This window comes from Cylas formicarius, unplaced genomic scaffold (assembly GCF_029955315.1).
Source record: "Cylas formicarius isolate icCylForm1 unplaced genomic scaffold, icCylForm1.1 PGA_scaffold_1__22_contigs__length_36826433, whole genome shotgun sequence".
NCBI classification, from domain to species: Eukaryota; Metazoa; Arthropoda; class Insecta; order Coleoptera; family Brentidae; genus Cylas; species Cylas formicarius.
This window is the reverse complement of record NW_026844264.1, coordinates 9,689,048-9,707,217: the sequence shown is the minus strand read 5'-3', so window position 1 is coordinate 9,707,217 and position 18,170 is coordinate 9,689,048. Positions and strand designations below refer to the sequence as shown.

The following is an 18,170-nucleotide window of genomic DNA, read 5'->3' as shown; positions in this document are numbered from 1 at the left end:
TCAACTCGTTTACTTTTGGACGCAGGAAATTGTTACGCATATCAATCCGTTGACTGTTACCTTTATTCCATCTTCTTCGAAAAAGTAAAGACCCCACACGCCGAACTCCAAGATTGTGTGTGGACTATTTGCTGACCAATAACGGAAATTTTGCTTATTTACGGTACCCGAGAGGTGAAAGTGAGCATCATCGCCAGTCATTTGGGAATGTTTTGAAGAATATCCCGGCATAAATTTGTACGGGTTTCAAAATCTGTTGCTGCACCATCATCATTTTGTAGGGATGCATTTGGAGTGAGTTGTGTAAAATTCTTCTATCGGGAATTCCCAAAGCAGCTGCATGCTTACGAGCTGAACGCCTTGGTACGGAAAATCTTACTGCATTCACATTTTCCGGTGTTCTGACTGTCCTTGGTCGGCCAGTAGATTTTCGGTTAAGCGCAGAACCTGTTTCCCTGAAGTGTAAAACCCACCGACGAATTGTTCTTCCATCCGGAATCGCGCCATGCCGACCAACATCAAACTGATTACGAAAGGCCCGCTGCGTCGCTATTACAGATTCCCCATTTCTAATAAACTCCCCGACAACGAAAGCACGATGCACACCACTTACAAACCGAACAACCACTATTTGAAATCCTGCCTAACTTTTTGCCGCACCCTGTACTATTACAAAACTTGTGGATTCTTCCAGCGACGGTTGTTGAGCATTCCCACATTGGTGAAAGGTAAAGACCTGAGTCGCGTTTAAGATTGTTTGCTTGTAGGTTTCCATAGATTCTCCGATTTTTTTTTGGTTGAAGAATTGATTGCATTGAAATTTGATGTCCGGTTTCGTGATTGTGTTCTGCAACTACTGATGAGTTTATTTTTGTCGTAATCTTAAGACTCTTATGTTCTTTGATCCTAGTTGATATTTTTCGTCCGGTCTATCCAATGTATTCTTTGCCGCATATGCATGGAATGCTGTAAACACCTGGTATCTCAAACGGAATTCTATCTTTGAGCGATCGGAGATGATGAGAAATTTTTGGTCCAGTGGTAAATTTGGCTTGACGTTATATTTCTTAAGAACTTTTGATATGTGGTCAGTGATGTTTTGAATGGAACGTAAGCGGCAAGTGTGGAGTTACTTTTAAACTCAATATATTTTCCGCTTTTTCTTAATATCTGCATCGGGGCATAATTTTTGCTAATTTGTATCGTCAGTCACACCCATTTTAATTTTTCTTTGTGTTTTTGACTTGTTCCCTCAAAAGAAATCGTACAATCGTGTTGACTTATTAATAAAGTGCTATAATGTCATCTGTATGGCAAGGCAAGTATTTCTTTAATTTCTAATTAATTAATTAATAGTTTTTAATGCTGCGACATCAATTTTTAAACAAAGGACAGAATCATCCACAAAAATTACAATGTCTTTTTAAGTATAAGTATCTTTACTTAACTTCTACTGACTTTGTTTGGAAGTTTTGACTTATTATGAAGTTTTCAGAAATGTTTTATATATTGTTTCCAGATAACGAGGCAATCAAACTTAAATGACATTTGCTCCCAAAGGATCCCTTTTAAACATCTAGTGATAGTCGGGCCATGTAATTTCTGTTCATAGATATAAGAAAGTGACGAACTGATAGGAATTAAGGAAAGACCCGGGCAAGCTGTAAGAAGGAAATATGTCCGAACAGGTCCGTACTGTGCTTAGAATTTAATTATTTGGGGTTTTGTTAGGAAAGATACTAAACAATATTTATTTATTTATGTATGTATTTATGTTTAAATCTAAAATAAAATTACCTCTTTTTGATGGCGCTTTTGTTTTACACTTATCAGTTGAGTCAACCCAACCCTTTTCCTTCCTCATAAGTGTCGAACCAGGTTTCATCCAAGTAAATAATTGGCCTTTGTTGTTCTCTATAAATCCTATTTTTTTCTAGATATTCCAGTCGCCATTTCTGAATTATAAAAGATTATAAAAGATTCCATTAAAACTTGCCTTTTGTCAATTTTTTTAAATCTAAAACCCATGTGTTGAATACACTTCCATAAGGTAGTTCTGCCACATTTAGCACCGGTTTCATCTTTTTCAAGCCTCCTAATTAAGGTATCTAATGTAGACACTCTTTGTTCCTCGTATAACTCGTAAATTTTACGCCGTATTATATCTTGATCACTTTCATGTACAGTCGAGAAAATGTCAGCATCGCTTCTTTTTTTCCCTCGCTCCTCACAATTTTCCATACAGTTGATGTTGCAATTTTCGTCAATGTGCCTATTTTTTCTCAAGATTCTTGCTTGCTGACACCACGTTCAATGAGAGTCAAATAAACATTGTTTATAACTTCCTTAGTCTGAATGGAATAGTGTTTTCTACATTTGCACATATTTTGCATAATTCGCACACGATTCAACACACGCTGTATTACACACGAAATAAGAATGATTACTAATAAACTTAAACTAAGTAGTATACCAAACCAAAGAATATTAAACACAGTTAGGTATAAAATTATTTTCTATTACAGACCACAATTTTACCCGAATTTAATTTCCGAAAGTTTAGGTAATATTCTTGTTGCATTGTATGTTAATGACCACCCTTGGATAATCGCATTCAAAAGCAATTGGTCACTTTCTTATATCTATGCAGAGACTTTACCTGAATTTTATTTGCCTTGGTCGTGATGAAATTTCTGCGAAAAAGAATTTAATACTTTTTCGTTAAAACTCATTTGATTGTCAGTTGAAGAAAATTAGAAAAATATATAAAATCATAATTTATAAGTTTGTCTCGTGTGATGAACGAGGGATTTAAAAAGTTGACCCAACGTATTGCATACTATACTTTTTCGACGACCTTCATTCTTTTTGTACGTTTTTGCAAAACATAACATCCGATTGTTCCCAAACCCTTGCGGTAGTAACTAGGAAATGTCCGAAGAGGCTCGGATCTGTGGGAAACGAAACTGACGTAGTAAAACGACACTTTCCACACGCTAGATCGGTGTAGGCAATAGTATATTATGCAACAAGTCGTGGGAAATATCTTCGAAAAAATCCGATTGCTCCGAAACCCGTGCGCCAAAAAAACGCTGAAATGTCTGAAGCGGCTCGGATCCGTGGGAAACGAAAGTGACCCATTACGCACGCTCGATCAGCGTGTAATTAGGTATTTTACAGACGGGAGTTGAAAAAAAAAGAATATATGTAGTAAATGTATGTAGTAATTATAAAGGTAGTTAAGGTCCACTTGATTGGTGTGAGTTCAGGTCAGTTTAGCAAAATTTGGGAATTATTTAAGACCGAATAACAAATAAATTTATTGCAATGTATTTTTACCACTGAGTTTGCCCGATGATCATAAGACAGACTAACAAGTTGTCATTCTATTTTTTTTTTAAATTTCAGTTTAATTCAGTTACGCTGGCATTGGTATCAATCATAGCGTGTCTTATAAGAGCTTGCGAAGTTGTGATAAGGATATATCAAAAATGTTTTTGATTTGGTATGGTTTATTAAACACTTGCTCCGCTCGTGGCAAATAAACTCGTAACAAAAATGCCGTTTACCGCACTTGTTGCATAATATACTATTAATTACGCAGATAATAATACAATTCGTCATATAAATTTACTGAGAGAAAACAAAAACTGAAGTCGTCCTGAAAGAAACAATTGTAATAATGCACCAATTAATGTAGTGCTTTGACCAGCTAATCAGAATTACGAAGTATTTGACATTTTGGATGAATCTTTATCATAACTTCGCAAACTTTTATGCGAAACACTGTGATTGATATTTTATTAGTATATTTGTAGTTTGTAATCAAAATAAATAAAATAATCGTAAGTTGGTAACTACTTCAAATACACGGGTCAATGTAAATAAACAAAATCTTTTTAGGCACTTGTAAACGGTACACCAGCAAGCTTTGGTCACTATTTTTATTTAAATTTTTATACAGCTCCTTAAACACCATTTTCCAATTATTTTTCAGAATTGCTTTTTCGTTTGCGCTGATCGTCCGCAAGCGTTTCGCCGTCCATTTTATTTCCCATTGCGTCCATTTGTCTCCCCCGCGGCTCGCTGAAATGTTATAAAATATGTATAAATAAACGTTACGACAATGCATCGCGGCAAATGCATATAATATTTTACGAGTCATTTTACGAATACGAATTCCGCGAGGCGAGGGTAAATAATTTTCGCACGGGAAACGTTGCAGTCCCGTTCTCACGATTTTAATAAAAATTCGTAGCCGCCACATTCTCACGTTGTTTCTAGCCCGTTCGCCGGATCTTTTGTGCAATAAAAAACGTTTGAAATTCAATTGCCCCCTCACTTTACGGCAACAAAATCTGTTTGTGTTTCCAACAAAGGGACGCCTCGAACCGTTTTCCTTCGGGCGATTTTAAATTACCAGAAGCGATAAAGGAGGACGATGCCGGCGAACAAAGAATTAAATTAAAAATAATTTTTACTTATCCTCGAAATTTAAAACTTCAACGGAAGCGGCGCCGCGACGCTAATAAAGGGAACCGGGACCAAAAAATTAGCCGGAAGGGCTGCGAAAGAACAAAAAAATGTTCGAAAGTCGGCGGGCGGGGGGAGGGAGAGAGAGAGGCCCCCGCGGGTGAAATTATTTTTACACCGTCGTGCCGTAAAAATTTATATTAACCATAAAAATATTTAAGGGCGGCAATTTTACATAATCGGGCTGAAATAAATGCGTTTTATAAATTCAAATCGCGCCCCCGCTTTATAAACCGCTTTACCCTAAGCTGTAAAGGCGGCCGAATTGCCCCCCAACTTCACCGCCCACTTGTAAATTCGCCAAGCGCGGACGGGCGAGGAATTAACATCGGTGTTTAAGGGATAATTTTTTACTAATAGGGCAAAAAATTTGCGGTTCCGTAATTAACCGTCGTGGGTGGAGCTTGGTAATCCAAAGCTTAAAGATCTAGTATTTACACAAAACGTTTCCGGACCGCTACTTTTTGTGATCTACGATTCTTCTTTAATTCTGACCTCGAACATCTATCGTCTCGTACTCAAAACGTGCGATTCTGCCCCCATCCGCTCTAGAAGGTTTGCTTTTTAATTTTGGAGGAGCATCGAGGCGATTTCAGCGCCTTAAATGCTGCTTCCTGGCTATTTTTAAGTATATGGATGTTTCTTTGTGTGACTTGGCATCTTTATCTCCTTGTTTGGATGTTTAGATGTTCCCCATAGATGCCGACCTCTCTCTAGTTGGTCTCTGTCAATATTGGCTATATATAATGATAATAATAATAAAGGTCTTTATTTCCGATAGTAAACAAAATCAAATCAATTCAGAAAAAGGCAAGGTTCAGTTCAATGATGTATTACTGACCTGTTCCTCCACTTAACCGGAAAACTAAGGCCTAAGAAATGCAATGCAATTAATTAATTAATTTTACAGAGAGGAACAATAACCGTTAGACAATATCGTTTATTTGAACTTATACCTATTTTTATCTATAATTAACTAGCGAGTACTGTTTTTCAAAAAGATATAGAAAAAGTTTCTTATTTCTTTTTGATGGAGTTATTGCAATTTAATTTACTTGGTAATTCATTAAGAAATGTGCTTATTACATAAGAAAATGGTGGTGTGAGGGTCTCCGTATACCTAATGTTGATAGTGTGCACGTCACTCCTAAATTTTATTTTTTCATATAAGTAAGGAGCAGATTTATTCACCAAAATCTTAGAAAATAAGCAAATAAGGTGCTGTGCAAATTTTCTTACACCGAATATCAGCCTCAAACAGCAGTTTTGTAATTTCTGAATACGAAAATATCAATTTAAACATGGATGAAAGATAATATCACAGAAATTAAGCTGTAATAACACTAATGACTCACAAAACAACACTTTTGTTTTTCTATTTAAATAATCCTTGTTTTGGTAAAGAATCATCAAATTGTAGTAAGCTATTTGAAAGCAATTAGATGTGTCATTTGAAAACCGCAATTCACTGTCCAACACTAAACATATTTTTTTTACAATATTATTATACTGAATTTGTCATTTATAAAAATTGATTCTTTAAATGTAAGTAGAAAGAAACTTTTATTTTTCTAACCTCCAAATAATGTAAAAACGGACTTACCAGCATTTAGTTGTAGGCGGTGCTTCTCCGTAATATGATTAATATAATTAAATGTGATTAACAGCTACCTGCGCCTCTGCCGATTTATCTGGTTAAATAATAAATAAGTTTGTGTGTCATCGGCATAATAACGACTTATACACGAAAGGCATGACTTAGAAAAATTTGAAATGTATATAGAGAATAGGATCGGACCTAATATAGATCCCTGTGGAACCTCTTTATTGAGATATAAAAAAAAATATAATATGGAGATGTTTGTCACTGCTTGACCTCTATTACTGAGATAACTAGAAAGTAGATATTCAAGAAAGTCAGAACAGTAATTTTAACTTCATCTAGAGTTTTAAAAATATCATCAGTAATTTTCAAGAGGGAAGTTGTGGAACTGTGTCCATCCTTAATACCTGATTAATTTATCCGTATAAGAAAGCTGTTATACAAGTACTTTTGAAGCGGTGAGTCAAATAGTTTTTCAAAGATTTTAAAGAATGTTTTGAGAATGAGGTCTGATATTAAATTTCGTTGGATTTGGTGTTTTAGGCACAGGAATAACTAAGGCTTTTTTCCATTGATCAGGAAATAGATGTTTGTAAACAAAAATTTATTGTATGTGTGATATAGGGTAATATGTAGGCAACACAAAGATAAATTGACGGGATATTGATACCATCCATCCCCAGAGCTTTAGTTTTAATATTATTTATTATGTTTAATATCTCGATTTCCTCAACACTTGTAAAGGAGAGATTAAAGCTTGAAGCGTGTTTCTTTCTTCGGTAATACTTAATTAATTTAGTATCCGACAAGAGACTGGGTATGCTATTAACAACTCATTACTTCCACCTTTAACGAAATCCAACGATTTTAATGCTATCCACAGTTCCTTCTGAGTTTCTTGATATAAGTTGCTACTATAGTAAGTGTTTTTTTTTTCACGCTTTAATGTCAACTCTTTATAACAATTCCAATAGGCCGGGTTTCTATTCTATTTAATTTTTTTAGTCTTTTATGGTGCATGTGTATCAACAAGCATTAAAATATTATTACTCAAAAATTCCACTTTATCTTCGGTATAGTCATTAGATCAGATTGAAAACTCTCATAATTAAGTTTTTTTAAGTTTATGAGTGTCTTAAATGAAGCTGTTGCCGCTGTAGGAACTTCAATTCGACTACATCATTGAGAAACTCTGGTATTTAATGGGCAAGTTAGCAACAATTTTCCAACCAGAGATTACTTAGACCTAGACCACACTAGAAAACTGTGCAAGAGAATTGAAAATCAAAAGGAGCTCAATTGAACCAGATCCCTTTTGTAGGGTGGTTAAATCTATTGCAAAATCAGTTATCAAAATTAAGAGGACTTGGTGAGCTGGCTTAGGAGGCGAGTGGGAGGAAACACTGAATGCAGATTCTATCCAAAAAGAAGAGGAAACAGTCACACACGTGCCATGCCAACATCAAGGAAAGTGCGGTCTCAGCTGCTGGACGCAACCATACCAGAGACGACCATCTATACCAAGAAGGTCTATCGTAGTTGTATAGTCTAATCAGAGGGATGAACCTCGATAAAGCTCTGTAGCTGTGTAAAGAGTCGCAATAGATCCGTCGGGTCGCAGTGACCGTTCTAAATTTAATTCTGAACCTAAATCTGAACTTTGGAGACTCGCTGATGATAATCATCTGATCGAACCATACAAATTTGACCGTTGTAGATGCTAATTTTCGGGCTTTTTCTTCTCAATTATATATCTCCCTTTATCCCGGTGGGTCTGTGGGCGGAACCAATACGGTCATAGTGCACATCACCGCCCGTGTAACAGAAACAATCGACTGTCGACGCTATCTCAATCGCGTGTCACAAATCACGCGTGGCGGAATCTTAATAACCGAAACGCAAACAGATATTATTGATAATAATAATTAATGGGGGCACCGTCGCGTTTAATTGGCGTTTATATTCCTGACGATTGAGCCGTCGAAACAATGCCAAATCATGGCGAGGAGCGGTAGGACGTCGAGTCCCCGTGCACGTGTGTTTGTGTGGGGATCTCGCGTCCGTATTCACTGTGTCTCTGAGCTGGCGCTATCTCGCCAATATGACTAATCGCCGTTATACCAGACAATTAGCCGCATTAACCGCCGCGTATAAGCCCATTTCCCGCGTCCCCTCCACCCCTCTCCACCCGGACTTCAAAGAAACCCGGAGAGAAACGATGGCCACGTAATTTGATTAACTCGGTTAATAGATGCCGTATGGCTGGCGTTGCCGCCTAATCGAATTGTAAACGAAACAGAGAAGAACGAGCGCCTGTTGCTTTGATTCGTCCAAATTATTAACTCCGATACATCGGTTTGTGGTCTGTGTTTCGGTCCGTTTTAGTGTCGTTCGTTTGTATTTGGGCGGTAATATAACTCGCTCAGACACCGTCTATAAAATCCGGCGCGAAACTTTATCTCCGCTTTAATTTTCTTTGAAATTTTTATGTCGACTCCTATTTCTTCTCTTCGTTGACAAGTTGTTTTACGTTTTTCTATTTAGTTTCGTTACCGTGGGGGTATTATTTTAATTTTCTGATAGTTTCAGGTTTTCTCTTCATCATTTTTTCGACTTTAGTTTTGATTCACAGCTCGTTTTTTATTTTTTTGTTGTTGTGTGTTTTTTTTTTTTAATTTAAATTATCTTTTTTACAGCGACTCCCTTATTAGGTCTTTTTAGCTATACTCCAAACGTCGAATTTGGCTGTAACGGACGTCATGAAAACACAATTTGAAATACCTCAGGGTGATAGGATGTAGCAATTCTGGGCGGTTAAAGAACAATATGATTAACCATATAATTTATTACGAATATAAGCGTTATCAGTAGCTATCAACAAAAACAAAACAAGAATTTCATTGTTAGAAAAATAAAAACTAAATAGGAATAAATATAGATGACAAAAAACAGGTTTCTTGTTATTTTGTGTAAACGGTTTTTAATCGTCTTTAATTATTTTTCTCTTTTTAATATTATTTCTGTATTTCTTCGCATTTTGGCAAGAGGTCCCGATGAAGTTTAATTTCATTAACTAAACTGGTGGCCAAAAATAGATGTTTAAATTACTGATTTAAAACCACTTAGTTAAGATTCATAATCCACATTCAACTTACTTTTTCTGTTTTTTTTAATTTTCCTTTTTTTTTTCTAATCTTTGTTTATGTTTTATTCGTAACCTGCCTTTTTTCTTCTAGCCATCTTCATAAGAAAGTGTAAGTTCTTTTTGTTTTGTCTCTGTTTTTTCATTACTTTTATTTGGATTCCTAAGTATTTTTTTTACATTTGCCTCGTTTAACTTTTTTTATTTAAATTTAATACTCGTTGTAGTTAAGGTCGGTATTCCCTCTCATTCCGTCGACCCATATCAATCATTTTCATTTCGGAGCTTCGGTACGTTAGCTCGAAACAAATTACGTCCGGGTTGGTCAGACGACAGCGTACGATAGATAAGAAATATATATTAGACATCCAAGTGTACACCGTCACGATTAAGGTCAAGATATGCGCTAAATCTTGGTGTAATTTGCATGATAGAAACAGATGGCGCGCCGACCCGTCCTGTCTCGGGTCACGGCAATCTTCCATTCCGTCCCCGATTATATATCAAGAATAATAAATCATTTTAGTCATTACTATAGATTTAGTTAATTAAGTAGGTGTTACTGAACCCGGCGCACCCAATCAGGAAGAATTCCTTCTCGACGACAGCAACTACAGCAATAATGGCGTGGAATAAAAAAAAAACTCGCTCGAACAGCTTTTGTAACTTTTAAATTCAAAGCGTTCGCGTTACCGCTATTTCCTGTTCTAACGCGATAACGCGCGGGTTTTCGTAGCCTTGCGATGCGTCCGCCGCCCATGTAATATGAAAATTCTTTCGTTTTTATCCTCTGGATTTCCGCCACGCGCTCATTGAAGCATTTGGTCTTTATATATACCGCCGCGTCCCATTGGAGCTCCACGCTTTGATGAAAAGTTTTACGTATTTGCGTATTAGCGAGGCTGCTGTGGTTGGCGGAAAGTTACGAGTCTAAGAAAATGGTCGCGTTAATATATGGTTAATAGCACAGGTCTGCAATGATGTATGCTTAGTTGTGTATTTTCGGGGGCCTTTTTTCTAAAAAACGCCACTTTTTTTTATAGCGCTCTATATCTTAAAAATGTTATTTTATTAATATTATGTTATATTATGATTATGTTTTTTTTTTAAATGAACTGAATTTTATGAAATTAAATGTGATTTTGCAGCACTGGGTAATATTAAGTTTCTCTGCAAACCCACAGAGTTGGCGCTGGAGCGTCAATACAGCGTTGTAACCTGTGCGCAGTTTGGTTGTATTGGTCTTCGTGCTGCTGTGTTCGCGGCTGTTGTCTTCGTTGTTGCATATTTCTAGTATTTTAGAACGTATAAGTATGTATACATTGTATTTGTGGTAGTTATGTCACAGTGAAGCAAAGGCAAACTATAAGTTCTTTTGTGGCAAATGTATGCCACGCTTATTTTGGTGCAAAAATTGGCGACCAAAACAAGTCCTGGGCTCCTCATACTGTTTGTTCCGATTGCGTCGAAGCATTAACTTGCAAAAAGGTGGGAAGAAATGTTTAAGCTTTGGTGTGCCTATGGTATGGCAAGAGCCTAGGAATGACAGAGATGGTTGTTATTTTTATTCTTGTGATGTTAAGATTCAACGGAAAAATAAGAAACAAATTGTGTATGCCAATCTTGACTCTGCGATTAGACCAGGTGTACCGATACCTACCGCCCAAAAGTACTAGAAAACGTCATATCGTCAGAATCAGAAGAATGTAATTCGGACCTAGATGTCTCACATTTCACACCAGATTTCAGAGAGCCCGAACTGTTTCACCAGAGCGAATTAAATGATCTGATCCAAGGTTTTTCCGACATTTCCGAGATATTACCGTACTGGTTTGGCAGTAATCGGATGTTTTCGGAGATTTTACTGCATACAAATTCTTCGCCTCTGTCACTTTAATACATTTTTCTACTTTCTTTGTTATGATAAATTTAGTGAAGGAGCAATTTTAATAACACGAGAGTTTCAATGTTATGTCAATATTTTACTCAAGAAGGACCGCTAGGATATTGCAACAATATTCCCGACGTAGTTCCAAAATTATAAAATGTGCCGTGTAGAAAAGAAGAATGGCGCCTGATTATTGACTCCAGTAAGCGTAGTTTAAAAAGCATTTTATTGCACAAACGAGTTTGATCGGTTCCCGTTGCACAAATTTTGGAATTCCTTTAAAGAACATAAACTACCAAGAACATCACTGAATGCTTTGTGGCGATCTTAAAGTGCTGTGCATGCTCCTAGGACAACAAGGGGGTTATACAAAATTTCCATGCTTTATTTATGAGTGGGATAGTCGAGCAGGAGATAGACATTGGACTCAAATAGAATAAGCCTTACACCTGATAGCAAAAATGTACTAAGAGACAGCTTAGTTGACCCTAAAAAAGTTTTACTGCCTCCTCTTCATATCAGACTTGCCTTGATGAACACGTTGTTAAAATCCTAGACAAAAATTTACATTATTTAAAATATTTGTGCCAGAAATTTCCAGCCGTATCGGGTGCTAAGATAAAAGAAGGTATTTTTGTTGGGCCGCAGAAAAGAGCATTATGCAAAGACAAGGATTTTGAAAACACAATGACCAATGTCTAGAAAGACGCCTGGGTTTCATTTAAAGAAGTAATTGATAAGTTTCGTGGAAACTCTAACGACGAAAACTACGAAAGTAATATTCAAAACATGTTAGAACACTTTCCTTGTCCTTAACCTTTTTAAAGTAAGATTACACTTTTTTACTGAATAAAAAACCTTTTGTGATACAAATAAATGTATAGAATTTTTGAAATCAGCCTACCAAAATTATTTAGAATCAGTATTCAAATTAAAACATCTGTCAAAATGTTTAAAATTTTTCGATGTGTGTAATTTGTTGTCAATGTGATTCTTCAAAAAATTAGCCTCACAAACATATAAACATTAAAAAAAATTCAGGATTAGTGATACCTTACCTTACCTTCTGCATTTGAAACGAATAATAAAATGGTAGTCATGTTCTACAAAGTTGTGAATAATAATTAATATTTATTATATATACTTAAGAAAGGTTTACCTACTAAGCTCACTATATAGTAGCACACTGAATGAATGAATTTTAAAACTGTCGCCTCTTCTTTAGGACTGTGATTGAAAAATGACAGTCACATCCCACAATGATTTTTTTTATTTCCTCATTTTTTCATACATATTGCCGCCGGACATGGCCGGCAATATTAGTGAGTAAACGATTGCGCATCGGTTTAGGCGCACATGCGTCACGACAATATGTTTCTGGCGGATTTAATCCGGAGTCCTTTAAAACTCGTAGAACATTTGCGAGTATAATAAAGCCTTCGGAAACGTTAATTGCGGAGTAATTAAACCGCCGCGTTCAGTCATATTCACATTCGTATAATGCGGGGACGGGGACGTAATTCACACGTTAACTGCTCTCAGGCTTCGCCCACTTAACAGCGAGAGAAACTTTCAAAACTACTCCCATTATCCCCGGGGGGTTCTTTATTATAATTTATTCACCGCATACTTTGAAATAGATCATTCTTAATATACTCTGTCCGCGACTCGCGGTGTGGATTTACGGTAGTTTTGATCAAGAATTTAAGCTGTGATTATTTTAAGGGTTGATACTGAGAACGACCGATTAACTTTAGCGCCCAAGTTAGGTTTAAATCGTCAACGTCAAACGGCAGAGTTGTTACGATGGGAAAATTGTTCACATAAATGCTCCTTCATTCGGTTTTGTATTTATTTGTTTTTATGATTTATTTGTTCCGTACTGATTCCGTTTCATAGAAGTCAATTGGAAAAAAAACATTTAAAAGATGACGTCAACTAGCATTTAGTATAGTGTTCTCTCCAACTCTTCCAGAAGCAAGTAATTCTCTTTCATCATCCATGTGACTACGAGATGCGTTATCTTTGTATAGTTCTTAATTTTTCTGCTCCTGTCATCTCTTATAAATTTGGCTAATTTATTATTTAGAAACGTATCTATCCAAAAAATGTGTTCTATATAATTCGTTGCAAGTGGAAGATCGGGACCATGTTTTTAAATATACCAATAAATTTAGGAAATTTAAGTAGATGGTTGTCCTGTAGATCTACCGGTCTATTATTCATTCAGATTTTTGAAAAAACTGGTATAATGCACGATGCGGAAACGTTAATAATTAAAATGATAAAATTCCGTACAGCGCCTTTGTTCCGTTTCTTTCCTATTATCCAGAAAAGTACAATTGTTGCTTTAATTAACAACAATGAAGCTTTCATTGTAAGACCTTAATCTCTCCTAACCAAAATAATTAGTCGGCCGATTTTTTTTCCGTACGACTATTTAACATTTCCTACTTTAACATCGTCGGGAAAAATAAACGAGGCGGACGCTAATTGGACGAGAGTAGGTTTTTAATGAAAAGGAAACGTCTTGGATGTTTTCCGCCTTTGTCTTGCCCCGCGAAACACCGCTCAAAGGATTTTCCCTCCCGAATGGCCCAAGATGATTATAATATATCTCCCTGTCAGCTCAAACAATGACCTTTCGAGAGCGTTCATTTGTTCTCGGAGTTTTAAGATCTAGACGTTTTAATTAGGTCTTAGATAACCACGACTGGGGGATCATTAATATGCCGAAACTTAAAAGAGTCCGCGGGCTTGGAAATTGGGGATATTTCTCTGACTGCTGACGTCTTTCACCGAGTTAAACTGAAAGGTCGTCCTTTTTTTCCAGGACTTGGAAGGTGATACTCCTCTCCACGACGCCATATCGAAGAAACGCGACGACATGCTGACTTTGTTATTGGACCACACCGCCGACATAACACTGACCAATAATAATGGTTTCAATGCACTTCATCATGCCGCTCTGCGTGGTAATCCAAGGTTAGTCCAAAACATTTCTGATTTCAGAATAAAAGTGTGATTTTGTGTCCCATGTCCTGAGACGATTTTAGGATATTAGGCATTCAGTCTATAATTCCAAAATTATTGCATTTCTCGGAGTACAGAGTAGTGAGAATACAAATACGCCATATCTAGTAATTGCCACAATTTTTAAAATACAAATTAAATTTTATATTAGCCCATGATGGTGCGAGCATCTTATGTGGATAGGTGGGTGAGTAGTCTGCGTATATATAGATCGATTGATTATATAGAAATTACATTATTAGATTAGTTGGAATTAGATTCTACTCGTGTCGTCCGTTGGTTGTTTTGTGAAATGCGACGTGGCGTCGTTGGCGAAACGTTTTGGTATATTCGTACAGTTAAATTAATTAGGACGATATAAATTCACGAACCCTCGTATAAGATTACTCAATTAAGTCGGCGGCGGCATTTCGTTGGAAAAGGGCACCCGGAAATTTCGGTTATCTACACGCTGTGTACCGTGTGCACACTTTACGACTCTTAATGTCATTTGGTAAAGCGTTATCTGCCTCGCTTGTTCCGAATCGCTAATAAACGCGCTTGATGCCGCCTCTTGTCATATTGACGAATTACGATTTAAAAATTAAACTATTCACAACTGTTTTAATAGGCAGTCTGTATATTCTGCGATTTACAGCTGACTTTTTGACGTTATAAATGTCGACATGCCACTCGACGCCATATTTTGACATGGTGTTCTTGGGAGGTTTTAAATGTGCTTCCTCAAGGGAGTTTGGCCGGACCTCTTTCATTTGCATTTAATAGCTTTTTTCCATCTCTTTTACTATGTGGGCGTCAGATTATAATGGAGGGGAAGGAACAGATCTTTTAGACTGTTATTATTTGACGCTCTGACGTTTTTCAAACTTTGATAATTTTCTTGCTGACGTATTTTTTAATTCTAACAATATATACAATTCAGACCTAATTCTGATTAAAAAAAATCCTTTTCATAGATTTTCCATTGTCGTCAATAGCCCAGCTGTCTTATCTATGCAACGTATTTAGTGAAAGATGGTTTTAGTTTTTCTCTTATTGTGACGACATCCCACTACAGAATTTGAATACATAACAATTTGTGGATATTCCAGTCTCTTAAAACCACATCATTATTTTTTAAAGATTATTGATGATCTTTGTTTTTCTTATTATTACTAATCGATTCTTTTTGAAAGTATACGCGCTAAACCCGTGATCTCGGTATTGGTAGGGACGGGACCGCCGTTGGTACAGAACGAATCAGCGTCGAAAAAAAATTTGTTTTTCTGTTGTCCATTCTCCTTTTGGTTTTTACGAAATAACTTAGGAACAGTTTGACCTAAGCAGTTGAGATTTGTCTCCTTTTAAACCCTTCACGAGGCACATCCTTATTCTTGATAATTGTTGAAAATATTGTTGCCGGTATTCGCAAAAAAATGAAGATTGGGGTCTCGCTATATTGGAAATTGATCATAACTAGAAGGTTGAGCTTTGATAGTCAGTTTCTTTTATATGCTCATATAGTTCGTATGCACAGCTAAAACTTTTGTATTTAAGTTTTTCAGGGGGTTCAATTTATTTCTGGCTATATTAAGAAATGTAGCAAGTATCTCAAATTTGCAGCTATCGACTTCAAATTTCGCAGACAGGTAGAAAATTCACACCCACCTTTAGACTGTTGAAACTTGGTGCCATCGAATGTCGGGAAGTATGTTTAAAAAAAAATTGAAAAATTTTTTTTGAATTATTTCGTCTCCCAGAAAAAATATATTTCCTCGAAAACTATTAATCCGATTAGCAAAATTCTACGCGAAAGATCCAGTGCTATAACTTTTATTTCATGCGTTTTTTTGATTATGCACATGGTTTTTTCACTTATAGACAAAAATCTAAGAGACTTTGAAAACTGTTCTTTTCCAGAGTAAATTATTTCCCGTAAGTCAAAATCTGTAGAAAATATGGCTAATTGGTACACACAGTAATATAGGCTGAATCAAGAGCTACAATTTTCGTATTTACGAGACATTTAAAGAAATCAATATGAAAATCGCTGTTTCTCACACTCAACATAGACGCGATGGCGTCATTCCCTATTACGGGGTACTGCATAGTTTCAGAAAAGAATTATTTTCTTGAAAACCATTTCCTCTATGGGAAAAATTCGCGGACCAGGAAACGTGGAAGATCAAGGGCTATAACACCCACGTCGAAAATTTTGTTATTTATATACAGGGATTGTTGTTTTTAAGCAAAAATTCTAAAAAATCCTGAAAATGTTCTTTTTTATGAGTAAATTTATGTCCTTAAATGAAAAACTGTAAAAGATGGCATAATTTAGTTTGCACAGTATCTTAAACTGTGTCGAGAGTTACAATGATTTACAGTTTATGTGTATTATACAGGGTGCGCGAGATATTTGAACAAAAAATATTATTGTAAATCGTTATTACTGGTACAAATTAATTTTTTTTACCGAAGTTTTTCATGATTTTGAATTTCAGCGGGACTTGAAAGACACTTTATAGAGGGTGTATGCACGATAAAACTACATCGAATTTGCGAAAGTTCAGCACGATAGAAAAACAATGCGTTCCCTACAAGAAACCACGAAGCGGTTTTGTAAATAAAAAGCTGCTTCGCGCTGCTTGCGATGAACTTGCCCGCGCAGTGACGCTTTTTCGAAAGCAATCTTGTTATATTTGCATGTTCCTTTAATTTTAAATTAATTTAATTTTGTCCTTTTTTTCTAATGTTAGTTGTCCTAAAATACAAATTTTTGACAATTCTAAATGCAAAGTGCAAGTTGTCGTTTCCATTTTTTGGATTCTAAATGTCTCGATCTATTGGTACTCGCTCGTTTTTCCCAAATAAAATGCTTTCTGCATACGGCTGTAGATTACGCTTTGCCTCTAACCATTAAGCTGTCCTGTGTTCGGGGCGCTTTTCAAAGCCTATATCTGCCTTTTTGTTTGTTACTCCGTGAAAGCTTTGCACTTGGAATTGGTGTCAGATCTTTCCTCCGACGCCTTTTTAGCTGCTTTACGTCGCTTTTTAGCTCAGAGGGGTAGATGTGAACACCTATATAGTTGTGGCACAAATTTTGTTATCGTTCATCATCATTTTATGCGAGAGTTTGCCAATAAAGAGTCTATTACCTGGCACTTCAACCCTCCTTCGGCTTCACGTTTTGGTTGGTTACGGTTACGGTTACTTTACAGGGTCGTTGGCGGTCATGAAGAGTTGAATACTGTTATCAGTTGGCGGTCATGAAGAGTTGAATACTGTTATCATCCATATTGAAATCATTTTGAATTCGGGTCCACTTACCCCTTTAATTGAAGTTGGCTGATGGCCCACCCCTGAACCTGATTGCACGTCGACGTAGTCACTTAGATCGTTGGCAACTACTCTAAAGAACTTTTGAATATTTATTATCAGCGTAGCAAATAGTATAAGAAACCTTCTTCTGTTGTAATTGGTACGCTAAATAATAAAAGATGATCTCGCCTCGCCAATGCAGTGGAAGATGGGTCGTATAATCGAAGTTTATCTCGGTTCTTTATAGTTAGAGTGGCTCTTGTCAAGACTTCAAAGGTCTGGTTATTAAACCGCGTCCGCTACCAATAGCTGATAAAAAAATACTTTGTATTTTGGTAGGCGGAATGTTACGTTTACATTTCCCTAATATTAGTTGCTCTAATAGTAAAAGGGAAAACAATTTGCTACCACTGCAATTTAGTTTGACACTCTTAAATTATTTTATTTCGCTTTACGTTTTGAGGCCTATACGCAAATGCAGAGTGCAAGTTGTAGTTTGCTTTTTTTGGATTCAAAATTTAAAAAACACGTTTTAATTCGTCGCTCGTTATTTCTCACGTTACTTTTTCGGTCATTTCGACATACTTTTATTTAGTGACTGATAATCAACAATTATCAGTTAGTGACTAACAGTTATCAGTTAGTGACAATTTAGAGTGGTCGGCTCCCCGCAT

The 18,170-nt window shown here is 36.3% G+C and overlaps 1 protein-coding gene across 1 annotated transcript in view; it reads left to right on the top strand.

Moving 5' to 3' along the window:
* LOC132696609 (E3 ubiquitin-protein ligase mind-bomb) overlaps window positions 1–18,170 on the top strand; it is a 261,968-nt gene that overhangs the window by 104,814 nt on the left and 138,984 nt on the right. The window contains exon 6 of the mRNA XM_060661536.1: window positions 14,000–14,151. Within this exon, the coding sequence (XP_060517519.1) occupies window positions 14,000–14,151 (152 nt within the window). The remainder of the gene's footprint in view (window positions 1–13,999; window positions 14,152–18,170) is intronic.